The following is a 19,537-nucleotide window of genomic DNA, read 5'->3' as shown; positions in this document are numbered from 1 at the left end:
GGCTCGGGACTTAAAGCATTTGCTTATTTTTATGGATTGACTTAAAATGTAGCATAGTGCTATGGAAGTGTATGTCATGTTATAACATGTTCAACTATGAAATTTGAAAGTGCTTTTTTCGTTTGTTTCAGCAATTTTTCAAAAAATGAATGTAATGTTTTTTTCACTAAATTAGGTAGATTAGGTTAGGTTATTTATTGATTAAGTTACAATATTTTGAATATAGTTATGGGCGTTATGGCCTTATGGGCCCCTTAAATAATTTGGCCCCGGGCCCAAAATGGTCTTATATATGGGCTTTTGTATTGTGTCATGTGGTTTGAGGTTTAAGGTTTCTTGTATTTTTTTATATATTATTATTCAATAATTGATTTGAAAATAGAGTATACATATATTATAAATCCATAATAGTTAATATAAGTATTATTATAACATAAGACTTATGTTATAAATAACGCTCGTGAAATATTCATTGTGATATTATTACAGTCATACTGCATAATATCAAGATTATTAAGCGCATTGAATGTTGCACGCATATTGTGCACTTTTTTGCATTCAAAAATAATGAATAATCTATAACGACTGCAGCGCATCCGTAGGTGTGCCGTGTGGTATGTTTTGGAGACTACTGGAGAAGACGAGTTTCGATTCAGATGGTCGATTAACGCAAACAAAATATTGATTCACAGTGTGGTACATCGTATGCATATCATTATGTATTATACGCATGTACGCAAACGAAACGTAGGTATAAAAACCTAATATCATGAATGACGCAAAAGATTTATTTTGAGTGAAATAGTGTCTATATTATGATTTATGATATATTATCTTCGAAAGATTTTTTTTTGGTTTTATTCGACCATTATGGAATTTATTGCCTATAATACTGGCCACTAGATAAATCATTTTGCGTCATTCATAATATTATACGTTTCGTGTGCGTACACGCGTATAATATATGTGCATACGGTAATTATACCAATACCACTGACTCGACTATCAATTATTCCGAACCTCGTCTTATCCAGTAGTCTGGTAATATACACCATACACCCACGATACACAGTCGTTGTGTATAGACTTAGACTATACAGTCATTAATTTTGAGTGAACATGCAATATTCGATGCGCATTGCACATAACATCATTGCTATATGCATTATTATTGAACTTAATAAATTCCATTTTAATGATAAAACCGAAATTATTATACAGTTACAATTTTTTTAATTATGAAGTATTTTTTTTTCTAAGGGAACCTATGTATCATTAGTCATTTCATTCATTTATCATATTCTAAAGCAACTTTTAGTTTATACTAAAAACAATAATGGTTCAGTACTTGTGGACAAAGATTTTATAAGAAAAATGTTTTCTCCATTGTCACGTACCTACGTAAATAAACAAGTGTTCTATACCAACTATACAAAGCCTAAAAAGTTTTATTTTTAAACATAAAGCCTAAAGGGTTGGGTTACCAGTTACCACATGCATAACTCTACGCGTTTCGCATGTTTATCGTCACGCCGCTCCCGTTCGAAAGATGCGCATTTCATTTAGTAATATTTTGCACTTTAGTATTTCCGGTCGGAAAAGTGATAACCTGAACCCCATTAGAGAACTCTTCATTCACGAGATTAGAACGTTTAACATTTATTATTGTTTTATGTCTCTTCCAATTCGTCATTCGATATTATTGCGCGTGTTCGATGATGTGATGTTGTTTTAATAATTATCATTATTACTAACAATTAATACGTAATATTATATATCATAAACATATTATAAGTTTACAATTCTACATGTATGATTCTACAATATATGTATGTTTTATGTTTACTTATAATATATCATGTTCAACTATCTACATAATGTACATTGTCCTACTAGCTTTTGTTGGGTGCAATTCGCAAAGCCTTTCCAAGTATTTCACGTGCAGTGGGCTTACAATGAGGTGAATTTTGTTTTATGTTATTTTGTTGCGTTGATGTGCATTCTGTTTGTTGTAAGCAGAAGTCTGTAAAGGGGGTAGTTCGTCGACGTCGTTGTTCACGTGTGTAAACTATATTTTGTATACATTAACGACCGTGCATGTGTGATCTATACATAATATTGCACATGACATATATATACTTGCGTTAAGGTAGGTTACACACATTGCGGGACCGGGATAATTGGTGAAAGAGTTTTTGCACGTGAAAGCTAATAAAATGGAGAAAGGATGAATACGGATCATTGAACCACAAAAGATTATAGAAAATGAGAAAAAATTTTCTTGTAAGCCTTCGCGTTTATTTGTATAAGTTATTAAGAAAACGTATACCAGAAGAATCTAATAAAGCTGTAGATGGAGTTTTTCTTTTGGTGTTTGTTTTTAACAGTTTTTGAAACCGTGCTTTGTTAAACATTGGTTTTCCCCTTATATTATGCATTATTTATGTTATATATAATATAATTTATATATCGATGGCTCAAAGGTTTGTCCAATATTTGATGTACATTATAAACTCAGAAAATTGTCCTCTACTTGTATGCAGTCGAGTGGCAACGTGGTGTGATCAAATCCTCGAATTTTATCTGGTATATATGTTTTAATATTAAAGTCATCATATCTTTGGGCGCTTTGTTGTTAATGTTATTATGAGCTTAAATTTTTATCAAAGCAATATGACTCCAATAGTCTGATTGTGACAATTGTCATTTATTTCTCATCTCGTAAATAATTGCTATGTCTGTTGAATAAGGTTCTCGTACATACCTACATTTATTATTTTTTATGTATATTGAAAAATTATTTTTTAAATAAAAATACTAATGAGTATTAAATACGTAGGGACTTGAAACAGTGTAATATAGTTAGTTCGTTCCTGGATAATATGGTGTTTTTTTAATTTATGAGTTTTTTACGAAGGATTTTTTTTTACAATAAGTTAATTTTTTTTAAATAATAAAATGGCATTGATCACAGTTAAAACAACGTTTATTATATTGACTTAAATTTTTTACAATGGTCAATTATTCCGGTTTAGACGTCCTTCCAGATTGTCCAGGAATTTTGTATGTGGTCTTTATAGATGCGAGAGAGGCTTGAATGATGATTGAGAACATTTTTTATTATGTAATTTATTAATTCATGTCCAATTTATCGAAGTCAACATACTATTTAAGCTTATTACTGTGTAATGAAAAAATAATTAAAAAGTCTGGTACAAATGAGTATTTTTATGATTAAATATTAAATAGATATTATTATAAATCAACAAGACTAATTTTTTATTTATGTCAAAATAAATAATGTTGATTTCGTTAATACGCGTGTTATGGACTATGCAATACATTTCGTAATTTTACTATTTTTTTTCCGTAGGGTGGCTATTATTCAGAAGTAGGATGAATATCTATACATTATAAAAAAGATCACTTGATTGTAAATCTAATATATTTCTCGGGTTGCTCATAACTAAAAATAATAATTTCCTATTGTAATACTTTGGCGAATTGGAGTTAAGTTGACAACACTAGGTTGGCGGTGAATTAATTGTCAGCAGAGCAGGAAGACACATTATTATTGCACGCATATTATATATTATAATATATATATTAATATACGAGTTTCGAACAATATTACGAAAGAAGTACCTAATTGGGGTTTTCAACTTAGTTGTCGTACAAGATTCTCGACCTCCATGTCATATTGTCTGCTCGTGTAGCTATATATACAGTAATTTATTACCATTTACTATTTAGTATTTACAATGTTTTTTGTTTGTTTACCACCAGAATTCTGAGAATTCGAGGAATCGTTACCTATATATTGGGAATCTTTGAATCAATAAAGAGTATAGATGTAAACATAATAATATAATACCCAACCTAGTAAAAGTTACATAATTTGAGTTCAATGGCTAACCATACAGGTGCGGCCACTTCTACATTATAATCTGTTAATATGTATTTGCGTGTGCACTAAAAATAGGTCAGACCTATGGAAATAAAAAAAAAAATTACAAATCATTGTGTATGCCTTGGTTTTGATTGTTCAGTATTATTTAGTGATTGAAAGTATAATGATGATAAGTCATAAAAAATCACACACTTCAACAAAAAAAAAAAATATATAATATACCTATGTCTAATTTTGAGAAGAGTATAATTTGATAATGTACGAATTGTACCTATTAGTGGGTGGAGACTTGGTGACATTTAGCGATTTAGCTATTAATCTCTGGACTCGTCATAATATTACAAGTTAGACACGTTTATTTACCGAGCTGGTATTCTGTTAGTTACGACCCGAGTGTTGATTTTTTTTTTTAAAGAAATAACGAAACCCCTTTACATTTTATTGTGCCATTGCGTGTGCAGAGGATGTGGTGTCTGGCTTTAACTCGCCGACAGTATACGCGTACAATGACAAGGTCACCTTGTAACGTCCTGCGGAACAGTCGAAATTTAATGGCGGTGCAGCAATAAAGCACACCACGTGATGGTGCATTGTTCAATGGGCCAAACTTTTGGTATGGGTCACCATCGGTATCGTCGAAACAAATATCGCCACAACAACAACAACAAAACCACCACCAACAACAACAACGACGATGCAGGTACCTGAACAAGTTTCAAAAAAATAAAATAAATTATTAATATAAATTAAAATTATTTAAGATGCGTCTCGTTTACAAATTATAATATTGCATGGCCTGTGCAATCGAAGCGACGGCAACGTACACGTCAGTAGTATTGTTGGTAGTGTTTGGGTTTTTCGCCTAAATTTATTTGTTCGTGTCAACAAGCGCCGAAAGTCATTATTTTAAGTTATAACCGTAATATTATTTGTAAGCATAAACGTCATCATTATAAACTTTTTATGATGTTTCCACAAATATTCCGTCCACTTATGATATGGCAATTTTTTATAACGATTCGACTCGATGGAAATCAGCGAAATCGGGAATAGGTCGACCGACACATATATTTATTTAATATAAACGGACGTATACGAATATATTATGCTCTCTCAGCGTGTCTCACTTGTATATATATGTATAAAATTATCGTGCTTTGTATAATGGTTTTTGCATAATTATTGGGGAAATGTGTGTATATTGTATTATGTAGGTAGGTGTGCGAACATCAATGCGGTATACTCTCGTCGGCGGTACACTTTATAATTACGAGAGTATTGAAAAAGAAAACAATATTTTAATGACACAAATTATAATAAATAAATATATCCATGTCTGTCGGGCTGCTGCACACGCGAATTAATTCGGTCCCGATCAGACGATGGTACATATATTTTATACGCATACATGTACAATTTATGTGGATTCTGACCGAAGGTTATTAATTATGTTATTTATTTATTCGCTCATATTATCTTCTTTTTACTGGCTTGCAGCTATTAAATATTGTTTTCACCACTGCACTATACGCTCTGAACTCAAACTGGTGTATGTTTTATTTAATACTATGTATATGGATTTTTGTTTGTTACCAGTGGTTTTATTATTATATATATATATATACTATATAGCATACAAACAATCTTTGTATATATGGACACAATGTATTCGAAAATTGTACGCGTGTCTGTGATGGTGTGTACGAGTGTATCCTGTGTGGCTGTGTGTTTGTTATTACGATGTCATTGGTTCGAGAATATAACAAACCTACTCGCTTAGTTGTATTATATAAGTATTATTAATAGAGTAGTTGGTACGTATGGGTACTTGGGCGTTAAAAAATAACATTGAATCGTAGATGTCTGATATTATATATTTGTACGCTATACTTGGGATTTTGGCATCGGTTGAATCATTATAATATAATCGCCCTATTTATGATATTAGACGTCCATTAATATATTTACCAATATAAATTATGAAGACACTTTTATATGTAGCACGTGCATTGTGCACTACCTATATTATACATATTATACTGCAAATACCATGCGCTAAATACACTGCAGTTATGTTCATATTGTATATACCATCACTTTTCGGCACATGAAACATTATACGTGTATTATATGCATCGCATCATCATTCGTATATTATTATACCTACGTTGTTATGTCCTTCCGTTACAGGGTTGCAATCCAGAGGAAGTGGCGGGGAGGACCTGCGTATGATTGCAGAGCCCTGTGGTACTGGCGGAGAACTGATTCGGATCACTACCCTACCGTCACCAGGACCGCAAAGTCCATCGGCTAGGAGCCAGCACTATGACCCCGAGTACGCGAAAATCGAAGCGTGGCTCGACGAACACAGGGAATTCACTTACGATTATTTCCTCAGGTAAACAACAATCGATTTTTGTAATGCATACCTATATATGGATATATCTATATATCTTACAGTGATAAGCGCACGACACATTATTAGATCACGAATAAATTAATATTATTAAGACATTATTTTAATATGAAACCTCTGTTTAGACAACGTAAGTTATTTTTTTACCATTCGCACAATAATATCACGTAGCATCCATTATAGAAAAAATCACTTGTACAATATACACCGTTGTCCATCATAATAGTATAGCCGCCTATTACAACGATAACCGTTGTACGTATAATAGTGAAAAAACACATTTTAATCCCAACGTCCCTGCTGTAGTAAGACTCCTATCTGCAATTTGGTGGTTTATGACTGTCGTTATGACCTATTTTGCTGATGCTTTAAATGACAATATTACTACTCATCTGTCATCATTAACTATATATGTCTAGTGTCTACTATACTGTACACAGCATTGCAGTATGTTTGAAATATCATGTTAAAAAGAGAAAATATGTATCCCATCGCTTTATTTGAGCACACTTGACTTTGAATTAAAAATAAATCGCTAGGTATTATAAAGCATCTTTAAGTAGATTTCTCAGAGTGAATGTTTCAATAGATAAACGAATGCATTACCTGATCATACTACGATGTATTTTATTTTTTTTACAAAATATGAAATATAATAGTCACAATATAGAATTTTTAATTGTAATTTTTTTTATAGTCACATTATGTTGCATTACTGTTATACAATTATCTACTACCTTCTTACAACTGACTGCTCAACAGACCTTAAATATTTTGCTTGTTAGTATTACTATACAAGTATAAAGTCAACGTTACCGTCTTACACTAAACCAACTTAAATATTATGTTTAGTGAATTATAATACTATTCATCTATTCAATTTTAGATTCTTATACCCTATCGATATAAATCTATAAATCTAATCCAATATGGTCCACTAACAGCAGTAGATGCTCAAGAGTTGATAAATTGTCCATCTCTGTACCTATATTTAATATTATGGCCATAGGTTAGGTTATATGTTGTTATGTGTAATTAATTTTGACCATAATTGTTTTGTCGTTGTGTGTTCAGAAAAGCTACCAGAAATATCGTGGACGCTTGGCTCGTTTCACACGCTTCAGCCAGCAGCTGCGGCGCCAGTGGTGGCGGCGGAAGTGGCGGAGGAAGTAGCGGTGGTAACGCGACAATGACACCAACAGGCATCGAACGACAGCAATCCGTAGGCACGCCGGGCTGCAGTGGTGGAGGTGGCGGCAATAGTGGCACCACCACACCGGTGCGTAAGATATCGGCACACGAATTCGAACGGGGTGGCCTCAAGCCTATGGTGACCACTGTGGACGGCACACCCACATTCCTCGCGTCTCACGAACACCCGGACGAGACGACCACAGCACCGGTGGCGCGGAGACGGTCCAGACACGAGCTCCGGCAACTAGACGAAAAGCAGCTTATCTTCGAGTTGGTAAGACTAAACATTGACACCTCGCCCCCCCCCCCCCGATTTAATGCATACTTTATGTACGGTTCGATACTTATTGTGCTTAAAATTCTTAAAATATGCTAAAAAAAAAAGGCGATTTGTATTTGTACTTTTATAAATATATGAAATTGCGAACAACAGACACATTGTACTATGTAGTAGTGCGGTCTGCACTTTAAAACGTAGCTGCTATTTGTTGCAATTTGGACGGCATTAAATTTCTAATCATTATTTCCAATTTTAAAACCATGGCTAATAATAAAATCATGTACGGATTACATATTTATCATATAGACTGTTATGGGTAGTAAACGTATTTATATCAGAGTTATAATAAACAATAGACGATCATAATTATAATCCGATATAGTTTTTTTGAGAATCGATCATCAAAACTTGGTAAAATCTAAAATAATTTATTTATAGGTATATAATGTACAATGTACATTATGTACCTTCTCGGATTTATAGATATTTTAAGACAGTGGCGTAGCCACAGGGGCCATTCCCCTTCCCTGGGCCGTATCATATAATATATAACATAGTATAAATAAACATTATTTAGACTTTGAAGATGTCGAAATATTCATTTTACCAGCTTTTATAAAGAGATCTCCGAGAAGGGTACAAACATGGGACTGGACAAAATAAAAATATTGTTTAACATATTTGGAAAATTGAAAACACTGTTATTTATTAAATTTTTTTTTGCCCCCCCCCCCCCATCTTGTAGAAATCCTGGATACGCCACTGCTTTAAGCCGAGTTAAATTTCACATTCTCGCCTTGACAACAGTACACGGGACGTGTGGCGAATGCGTATTCGAAATAATATGTTATGTATAGGTATATAATATATGATAGCGATACACTCTGTATAGGGATGAATCGAAAGTTGACACCAAGTCCACTGCATAAGACTGCTTTTTCTGCAGCATAAGTGACGATTGAGACGGAGTCGGTTATGACGAAACATCACAAACTGCAGTATAACCGATATTTCATGAAATTCCAATATAGTGTCGTGCCGATAAGCCAGCCGTCTGCATTACCGAAAACACACATATCATAATATAATACGTACAAATACAAACAGCCATTAATTGGACATATATTTAAACCTTGGACAAGCAGGGCTCATTAATGCCCCGCCGCTATTGGAATTTATACAAATCAATTGGTGTTTGCGAGAACGCAACACGATCTGCATTTAAATGAACTTCGATGTATGCACGCGCACATAAAATGGTAATTAATTTTGTACAGGGTATTCCTTTTCGTCTGTGTGTGAGCGTGTGCAACCCACGTACATAATAATACACTTCGTCGTCGTCTCTCATCTGTGACCGCGTTGAATTTTTCATGCGAACAGAAATATTATATAATATTTGTGATAAATTCAAGTAATAACTATCGAATCTTGTTATAAGGAAATACCAATTCCCTGTTAGAATGAGATACTTTAAATAATTAAATAAAATACTTGCTGTGCTATATGCTAACGATTCAAAACACACTAAGTATAAAATTACAATAAACATCGATTATTTTTATGATATAATATTATTTGAAACGATGTCATATGTCCAAAAATAATTGCTCAGTCGTTGACAATTATAATGTGGAGTAAATAGACAATAATTAATAGTGAGAGGTATAAAATCTATATCGTTTCTCAAATAATTACGATCGATCAATTAAAGATAAATAAGAACATAAATGATCTAAGGTTGCTACCTATGATACATATTTTACTGCAGCTAGAGAATTATATTAATTTTTCTAAGACAAATTTTTATCAACTTATGGTAGTTACCTTTAAAAAAAAAGCCATCATCATAAAAAATCGTATTAAACTATGTTAAAAATATATTATTATATTTAATTTATAAAAAAAACTTGCCCTCCCCCACCTCCCATCAGACAAATTTCTGGGGACTCCTATATGTGCTATAGATATAATGATTAGTACGCGTTTAAATAACTTTTTGAGCATAATTTGTACCTACTATTTTTAACTGGGTGTTTAATATATATACTTCCATATTTATTTTCTACCAAAAAATGCTGTCATTCTTATCGGAAAACTGCACTATACTACGATGCGCTTTGATGCAGCTGTCGAATTCTATCGATTCGATAAATTATTATTACCATAACTTCATATTAACTTCTGCTATTATTGTGTTCTACACAGGTGAAAGACATTTGCAATGAACTGGACGTGCGGTCGCTGTGCCACAAAATCCTGCAGAACGTCAGCACGCTGTTGAACGCCGACCGTGGTTCGCTGTTCCTGGTGCAGGGCGGCGGCCTGTCTGCGTGCCAACACGATCACCACCACCGCCCGGCGAAGCGCATGTGCAGCCCGCGAAGACCACACCCTAGCATAACTGTCGGCTGCTTGAGCAAAGACGACAACTCAACCACCGCAGCCGTCACTACTTCCACCTCCATCGCCTCCGCTACGTCTTCTACTTTATCCACTACCACTGCATCCACCGTAGCAACGAATGAAGAACAGCACCATCCAGAAGACCGACCAGCCGCCCTCCACACCCAACAGAACCACCTGCACCACATCCCCACAAACAGCAGCCATCACTTCCATCACCATCATCACCATCACAACAGCAGCAGCAGCAGCAGCAACAATATCAACAACAACAACAACAACAACTACAGCCACCGCAACCTACAACATCAGTTGTCGTTGGGTAACGAACGTGTTCCTATTGCAGCGATATCCAACGCTCCGGCCCCGCTAGTGACGGCGCCAGTCGAAGAAGCGGCCGTCGGTGGCCTGACCGTCGGGTCACCGATCGGGTCCACCAACGTGGGTTCGCTTCAGGCGCCGTCGAACGCGGCAGCCCCACACCACTTTCAGGGCTGCCACTCCAAGTGTTTGGTGTCCAAGTTGTTTGACGTGTGCTCGCGGTCCACGTTGCAGGAGATGGAAAAGAAAAAAGAAATACACATACCGTGGGGCACGGGCATCGTTGGATACGTGGCCGAAAGCGGCGAACCGGTCAACATACCAGACGCGTACAAGGTAAACGATGGCCGACATTTTAGACTTGATATATTTGAACTTGTATACCTACACAACAATAATATAATAGCACCTATCTTTATTCTCGAACACGCCGCAGTGCCGTAGCTTGAACTATTAGATGGGCCTCGGTGCAAATTTAATCTGCGGCCCCTTTAAATAGGCGCACATTGCAGGGTGTAAATATAGGGGTGCTGATAAAATTGATGGTACACGTATCCGCGGGGGCTTGCCCCCCACAGTTCGTAACCCAACTGCAATAAACCGCATTGCAATAATTTTAAATTTTTACTCATACATATTCTTACTTTTCAATTATAATACAAATATAATTAATTTTTCTTCAATACTTTGTATAGACAAATTAATAACTAATAATAAATTTGAAATTGTATAAATGTTAATGTAGTTGCTACTCTTTATTTATTTAAAATATTAAGCAACTATACTGTACATCATATTGTTTGGGAACTGGCAAAGCTAATTTGAAGTCTGGGGGATGCTATATTATGCTAAAATAATAAAGTACTAACGGCATTAAAATTATATTGTGATCTTAATAAAAAAAATTGTTCTTAGCATAGATTCTTAATTATTTTATTTAAGTATGGGCCTCATATTAGAAATTGCAACGTGGGGCCCCGGTGCAATGAACCGCCCGCACCGCGGTTTCTACGGCATTGCGAACACAATGACAATTTCGGTGGTATATAGATTTGCAAATGGGCGTGCAGAGAGACTTTTTGAGCATTAATAACTGTCCCCCAAACGTTATTGCTCGTAGTATATTGTTTTTCACTCAATAACAGCTGTTAGTACATAATCATAAATTTCATTTTTACCCTTAATTTATGTTTAAAACTGTTTCTGACGCTTCCAAAATGTTTTTTTTTTTGTCATACATAGTGATACATAGCAAGTAATGGGGTTAAAAGTTAAAAATTTAACCAATCTAAAATAAATTTTTTGGCTCTCTAATGTACGTATTATAGCATATTATCATAATATTATTATATATGATTGCTTTAGGTTTACAGTCGACAGTTGGGTTACCAATAATATTCAAGTGTTATTTCATACAGTGTGCATCATTAAATGTTTCGACAAAAAATTGCGAAGATCTTATCATCTAAATAGTCGTTACGATTATTTAATGATACGTGCTTTTAATTTTTATTCATCTAAATTATGATTTTTTTACTGATCGGCAGTGGCGTAGCCAGGTATTTCGTATGGGGGGCTAAGTTTCACAAAAAAATTAAAAAAATACAAATAACATATTTCTTTTATTTACGGTTTTTTAAAAAAAATTGTATACATGTATAAACATTTTTATTTATTTATCATGCCTACAGGCTCCAATCTATTAACTGCATCCTTCTTGGTTATAGCCTACAATGGCTAAAATAAACACAGTCAATGGGGGGGAGGCTATAGCCCTCTTAGCCCCACCCTGGCTACGCCACTGCTGATCGGTCGTATAAGCGGATGTTACAAAAATTGAAAAAAAAACTGAATGCATTACCCTTTTAGTGTTATTTTTGTTATGTAATTTTTTATCGGAGATCAGTTTTTAACCTCGCGTACATTGTCAACAAGAAGAACCGGTTTTATAAACAAATGCCCCTATTCTATATTTAAACCAAAATAGTTCAATAGCTGTTTTTCTTAAATTAAAACAATACAAATCTTCTTGTTATTCTGTACATAAAAATAACTACCTTATTTAAATATTTAGATACTCGGGAACTGAAATCTACGAACACAATAGCTATACGATTTCAAAGACAACAATCATCACATTTATTATAGCAATGTTGTTTAATATATAGTATACTACACGTCAATCCATTATTTTAATATTAATACTGATTTAATAATAATAATAAAAACATGGAATTGGTAGATGATGTATTTAGAAGACGAATCAAAATTTAAACGTATTTCATGTAGCCTTTAAATCTAAAATTTTTTGTTAGTTGTCAGTTTTTTACAAAGTATGATTTGATAATTATATAATATTATATATGTACTAGGTACACACATATTCAACATTGATTTGCTGATTACTTATAAATTGTCAAAAAAAATAAAAAAAAAAATAAAAAAAATACTCTTCCATAGATAAGCCCAACGCGGCGATTCCCTGAAGTTGGGTCAAGGTGTAGTGTTTTCTTAAGATTACGGTGTTTACAAGGCTCCTAATCACAATAATTATAATAATGATAATAATAATACATTTTTAAGTAGTATATTGTTATTTTCAGGATACACGTTTTAACCACGATATTGATGCCCGTACTGGTTATAAAACGCACAGTTTACTGTGCATGCCGATCAAAGACTTCAACGGTGAAGTAATGGGTGTAGCGCAAGTGAGCTTTGAAAGACGTCGTATTACTATGATATTGCGTTGTACTAATTATTATTTTATTTGATAATTTTCAGGTAATTAATAAAAAAAATGCACCGTGCTTTACTCAAAACGATGAGAAAGTTTTCTCAGATTATTTGCAATTCTGTGGCATCGGTCTCAGAAACGCACAGCTTTACGAAAAAAGCCAGTTGGAAGTGAAAAGGAATCAGGTGCGTAATTTAATTAGGTCAAATTATGATATGTAGGTCACCTTGATTTGATATATTTGATTTACATTATTACTAACAATGAGCTTATGAAATTATTATTTTACTTGTTAATTAGGTACTACTGGATCTCGCGCGTATGATTTTCGAAGAACAGAGCACAATAGAGCATATGGTTTTTAGAATCCTTACACATACTCAATCGCTTATTCAATGTCAGAGGGTCCAGGTACTTGCAAATGTTAATACCTTGATGATAATACTATTGTAAATCAGAGTGTTGTCCATCAATTCATCAGTACAGGAGGAGGGGGCACCTAAATAAAGACATTTCCCCAAAGTTTCATACTTTTTATTAAAATTTAAAGGAACCGATAACATTTTAGGGGGTGCATACAATTAACATACAGGATGGTTGATGGCACGACTCCGATAGTCTGATATCAAATTATCAACCAATAAAAATTAATTGGTATATTTTAATAATTTATGCATTCTAATAAATAATATTGTATTCGATAGGTATTACTGTTGCATGAGGCGTCCAAAGCGAGTTTTTCGCGAGTGTTCGACTTGGAAGCGAACGACTTACAGGGGAAGGACAACGAGAGGACTAGGTAAAGTCTACTTCTATTTCTCCTTCTTTGCGGAGAAGGAGAAAATAAAAAAAATTCTCAACACTAGTAAGAGATTAAACGATTTATTCCTAGCCTCCTTTTTATGACCTAGGTAACTATTAACAGTGCCGTCATTTTTTAGCCCTTTCGAGAGCAGATTTCCCGTCAACATCGGTATAACCGGTTACGTGGCCACTACCGGAGAGGTAAGCGTAACAAATAATACACACTGCAACGGTGTGAATAATAAGCCTAGGGCTAGGAATTTAATGCACTTGAAAACATAATTAATGCATTTTTTATAATAAACATCCTATAAATACATTTTATTTTTTAAGTATCTTCGTGTTTTATCTCCAAATATAAGATACAAACATCAAACGCATACTATTTTTATTTTATTTATACTTCTAAAGAATAAAAATAAACTGGTTATGTGATGATAAATTACCCTGCTTAGATATTACACATTTCAAAAATGTATTTATTTGTTTGCCTACTCTTTATTAACACCGTTTAGATAGGTATCCCGTATAATTCTGATATAATGTTACAAAATTAGAATAATATTATTTTTAGAATGTTTTTATATTATTGTCGACTGTCATACCAGACTACAGCGATGATTTGTTTTTTTCTCGATTATTTTTAAATCGAAATAATATGTTCTCCGATTGTCGAAAAACCACAAAAAATAACCATCGTTTACTCAATAATTATAGGCTTATGTATAATATTTTGTGACACAATCGTAAAGCCACTTTCTTCAAACTCGTTTACGTTCATAACGTTATAATACTCCTCTATATCCTTTTGATATTTCAATCATTGACTTTGTGAAATTGGGAAACCGTATACTGTATTATGCTCAGGCGGCCGTCGTTAGATATTTTCCGTTCTACAGTGAAATGCAGTTCTTATTTGATTTTGACACTCTCGATGCCTTTAAAATGTTATGCCGTCCTAATCCTAAAGCAACGCATGACTTGCTTGTATATAGCATGCTTGCCCTATAGCGACGGGCCTGATTATATATTAAAATTAAAGCGTCGTTTAATTTATTATAACCAAACTCATCGCAAACTGTTATCGTTTTCAGACGGTAAACATTTCCAATGCTTACGACGACAGCCGTTTCGATCAATCTGTGGACGAAGACACTGGTTTCAAACACTCCACCGTGCTGTGCATGCCGATCAAGAATTCGTCCGGTCAAATCATCGGAGTGATACAAGTAAGTAAATATAAGTAATAGATACTTTAATAACATTATAACAATAGTTTGTAACCAATTAATATTATAAAATCATCTGTTTAGTATTTTCATTTATGTCACACTAAAAAGAATCGAAATTCGTTTTTTTTTTTTTTTTTATGCATAAATGTAGTGGCTTTTGAACGATTTTCGTATACATACTAAGCACTACACTTTTTATGTTGCAGTTAGTTAACAAGTTTGATGATCTCTTATTTACCAAAAACGATGAGAACTTCGTGGAAGCGTTTGCCATATTTTGTGGCATGGGAATACATAACACACACATGTAAGTAAGTAAAAGTGCACTTGTCCAAATGCACTTGGCATAATTTCATTGTGCCCATGATTAGAATTTTACGTTTGTTACTCGGTAGTTTAATCTGTAGGTTTGAGAAAGCCATTATTGCCAATGCAAAACAAAATGTGACGTTGGATGTGCTTAGTTACCATGCTTCAGCTTCCCTGGAAGACGCACAAAAATTGAGGGTAAATCAATATATTTTATCTAATGAAAACATATTTCAAGGGTTTTAATGTTGTTGGTTTTTTAGGCTTTGCAAGTTCCATCAGCTGTTACGTACAACTTGTATGATTTTGCTTTTGATGATATTTATATGAGCGATGATGACACATTACTAGTAAGTATACATAGCATTATTTTTTTCTTTATAGATAGTATGAACTACAAAATTATTTTCATTTTCAGGCAAGCATAAGAATGTTTATGGATATGGATTTAGTTGAACCTTTTCATATTGACTATCAGGTCTTGTGTCGATGGCTATTAAGTGTCAAAAAGAACTACCGATCAGTAACTTACCACAATTGGAGACATGCATTCAATGTTGCTCAAATGATGTTTTCCATCATTACTGTATGTATATAAACTATTAAAACAAAATAAATATTTTATGTATTTTTATTTAACATTTGTTTTAGGCAACTCGGTGGTGGCAAGTTTTTGGTGACTTGGAATGCCTCGCCCTCATTATTGCGTGTCTTTGCCATGATTTGGACCATCGTGGAACAAACAACTCCTTTCAAATAAAGTAAGGCCCTTGTTGCCTACAAAATATTCTTTTCTCTTTATTGTCGATTAGATTGTAAAATTTTATTTTTATTTTTGTTACCTACTTTTAGAGTTTCCTCACCACTTGCACAACTTTACTCAACCTCCACTATGGAACATCATCATTTTGACCAGTGTTTAATGATATTAAATAGTCAAGTATGTGATTGATTTGTATATTTTTTCATTGTTTTCGTTACCTAATATGAAACATTTTTTTTTCAGGGTAATCAAATTTTAGGTAATCTATCACCAAATGAGTATTCTCGCGTTATAAAAGTATTAGAAGATGCTATCTTAGCCACTGATTTAGCTGTATACTTCAGGTTAGATGATATTAAATTATATTCGAATAAAATTGTTAGCTAAACTCATAATTATTATTTATTATACATTTATACACATATTTTAACTTAATTTATAAAATCTGATGTAGTTTTTGAAAAGATGTAATGTACATCAAGTGTGTATCTCAATATCTTATAATTTCAATAATATATTAGTATTATACTGCACACTTATATTTGTCAGATAATAATATAAAATTTTTAATTAAACATTTATAGAAAACGAGGGAAGTTCCTAGAACTAGTCCGTACGGGCATGTATGACTGGACCAGAGAAGAAGATAGAGAACTATTTAGAGCAATGTTAATGACTGTGTGTGATTTGGCTGCCATAACAAAACCATGGGAAATTGAAAAACGAGTATGTGCTACACTACTACACTAATATTTATAATAAATGGTTGAACACTTCCCTATACTAATGATTAGGGCCCGGATTTAAATGCACTTAAAACCATACAAATATGTTCCAAAAAATAGCCAAAAATGTCCTTAAAAAATGCATTTTACCTCAAAAAATTACCTTAAAAATGCCATTTATATTTATTTTGTATACAATTTGTTATTATAATTTAGGATTTATTATTAAAATATATTTATTACTTTATTGAAAAAAAAAATTTGGAAAAATTGACTTGATGCTGCTACGATGTTGACACGCCACACGCATATGTTTTGGGGCAATATTATTCATTCTAAACATAGATACTAAAATATATATTAAAATACGCTAAATTTGTATAGTATATTGAACGAATATGCATTAAAAACCATAAAAATGACCCAAAAATGCTAAAAATGCTCTTAAAACATAAAAACGGCAAAATATGCAAAAAAAATGCAAAATAAAATGTTTAGCTTTGAAACACTCGTTACATGAAACGAATTTTATACTTGGAAAGCATTGTCTATAATCAATTAAAAAAAGATGCACTTTGCATTGAAATCCGGGCCCTACTAATGATATACTTATTGATTATCCTCCTTATGTGTTAATGATGCGTTTTTAAATGTTTTAAGTAATTTATTATGTGCAGGTGGCTGAATTGGTGACTAATGAATTTTTTGAACAAGGTGACATAGAAAGAAGAAAATTTAATATTACACCAATTGTAAGTAAAATTGATTCATACATTTTATGTTAGAATCATTTTTGTCATGCACACAATATTAAAATTTATTTTGTTGTATTAGGATATAATGAATCGAGAAAAAGAAGATCAACTACCATTGATGCAGGTTGGATTCATTGACTCAATTTGTTTACCCATATATCAGGTGAATTTAAATGGATATCTTTTACTTATATATTCCTATTTTCTATTTATATATTACACTCGTATTAAATCTTATTTATATTTGTCATCTTTATTCTCTACACCACTACATATTGTCCATATGTTACCCAACAAAATTATGTTACTACTGTAACTATTATTATTAACTATTATCATGTTAAAATACCTTTCTGTAAATGTCTAGATGTAGATAACCTACATTGGCTTGGAATGTCTAAATATAAAAAAAAAAAAAAATAGTAAATAAATTGAAAAAAATCCATATAATCAGTAAATGTTTTATGGTATTAGGTGAATAAATAATCATACATGTTTATACGTTTTTAATTGAGTATAAACATATTCTTTATTCACAGGCGATTGCTGATCTGTCTGAGAAACTTGAGCCATTGATTGAAGGGGTACGACAGAACAAAACACATTGGTTAGAAGAATCCCAACAGACGTATCATCCACAAAGTCACAAATAGATGTATAATACAATAATGTATTATACATTGGTGGTTGTATGTGTTAGTGTGTGTCTATGTTTGATTGTGTGTAAGTGTGTGTGTGTGTACCCTGTATTTCAAAACTAGACAATGTCCACACTATTGATAAAACCAATCTACCTAACTTCCTTCTCATTAGAATATAAGACTTAAAAAGAACATAAATATTATTTTACCTTGTATGTTTTTAGTTATAAACAAAATAGTATTTTCTGTGCTATAGACTTGTATAAATTAAGATTATATTTTATTGTTAAGAGTGACATCAATGTTTTTTCTTGTATTTTGTACCACCTACCTTTTATTAAATAAATAAATAGATATTAGAACATACACTAAATATGTATTATTACACAATATATTTTAAGTATATAATGCAATGTTTTCTTAAAAGACCACAAGTTGATAAAAAAAAAATATGCTTTATTAATTTTTATTTATTGAACATTTGTACACCCATTGCAACTTTATGCGACAAGTTTGTGTATCTGTTACTTAAGTTGTGAGTTATTATTATTATTATTTTTTTTTTTTATTAAATTATTATTTTATCAAAGAAATAAAGATATTACCTGAACAACTAAACCTATGCGTACAAATGGTATTTAAGTCTGCACAGTGATTATATTTTTTTAGAGAGAATATTCTAATTCTTTCAGTTGAATCCACACTATCTTGATTATTAAATTTTATTCCGTAAAATTCTGCCGTGTATAATTTTATCTACTAAGTATATTCTTCATTGTATTATTTATACAATAATTGTCTCCTTTATGGTTAGTTTGATCTAATATTGATGTTTCATCTCGTCAATTTAAATGCTAGAAATTATAAGATAAATTCAATACTTAAAAAATATTATGATTATTCAAAAAGTTGAAATATGTATACATATACAGTGGGGGGAGGCGGTGAGACTGCGAAAGTAGGTACTGAGAAAGTATTGGGTACTTATGTATTTTTCATTTTTTATTTATATACCTAATATAAATATATTATTTATTATTGCCA

At 32.6% G+C, this 19,537-nt stretch overlaps 1 protein-coding gene across 5 annotated transcripts in view; it reads left to right on the top strand.

Annotated features, from left to right (window-relative positions):
* Positions 1–19,537, top strand: part of LOC107169112 (dual 3',5'-cyclic-AMP and -GMP phosphodiesterase 11-like) — an 80,192-nt gene extending 60,655 nt beyond the window's left edge. For 2 of the 5 annotated variants that reach the window (XM_089219153.1, XM_089219152.1), the window contains exons 2-22: positions 4,372–4,610; positions 6,101–6,308; positions 7,401–7,794; positions 10,009–10,863; positions 13,131–13,238; positions 13,312–13,449; positions 13,565–13,675; positions 13,969–14,063; positions 14,206–14,269; positions 15,163–15,297; positions 15,507–15,607; positions 15,696–15,807; positions 15,873–15,959; positions 16,028–16,195; positions 16,261–16,370; positions 16,462–16,549; positions 16,616–16,716; positions 16,957–17,098; positions 17,775–17,849; positions 17,932–18,015; positions 18,392–19,537. In XM_089219153.1, the coding sequence (XP_089075279.1) occupies positions 4,493–4,610; positions 6,101–6,308; positions 7,401–7,794; positions 10,009–10,863; positions 13,131–13,238; positions 13,312–13,449; positions 13,565–13,675; positions 13,969–14,063; positions 14,206–14,269; positions 15,163–15,297; positions 15,507–15,607; positions 15,696–15,807; positions 15,873–15,959; positions 16,028–16,195; positions 16,261–16,370; positions 16,462–16,549; positions 16,616–16,716; positions 16,957–17,098; positions 17,775–17,849; positions 17,932–18,015; positions 18,392–18,505 (3,408 nt within the window). In that variant the 5' untranslated portion in view covers positions 4,372–4,492 and the 3' untranslated portion in view covers positions 18,506–19,537. The remainder of the gene's footprint in view (positions 1–4,371; positions 4,611–6,100; positions 6,309–7,400; positions 7,795–10,008; positions 10,864–13,130; positions 13,239–13,311; positions 13,450–13,564; positions 13,676–13,968; positions 14,064–14,205; positions 14,270–15,162; positions 15,298–15,506; positions 15,608–15,695; positions 15,808–15,872; positions 15,960–16,027; positions 16,196–16,260; positions 16,371–16,461; positions 16,550–16,615; positions 16,717–16,956; positions 17,099–17,774; positions 17,850–17,931; positions 18,016–18,391) is intronic. The other 3 variants (XM_089219151.1, XM_089219154.1, XM_015518753.2) reach the window with 2 other exon arrangements.

The sequence above is a fragment of the Diuraphis noxia genome, unplaced genomic scaffold (genome assembly GCF_037042655.1).
Source record: "Diuraphis noxia isolate RWA-SAM2 unplaced genomic scaffold, SU_Dnox_SAM2 contig0002, whole genome shotgun sequence".
Taxonomy (NCBI): Eukaryota; Metazoa; Arthropoda; class Insecta; order Hemiptera; family Aphididae; genus Diuraphis; species Diuraphis noxia.
The sequence above is the reverse complement of the archived record's forward strand: the minus strand, read 5'-3'. Positions and strand labels throughout refer to the sequence as shown.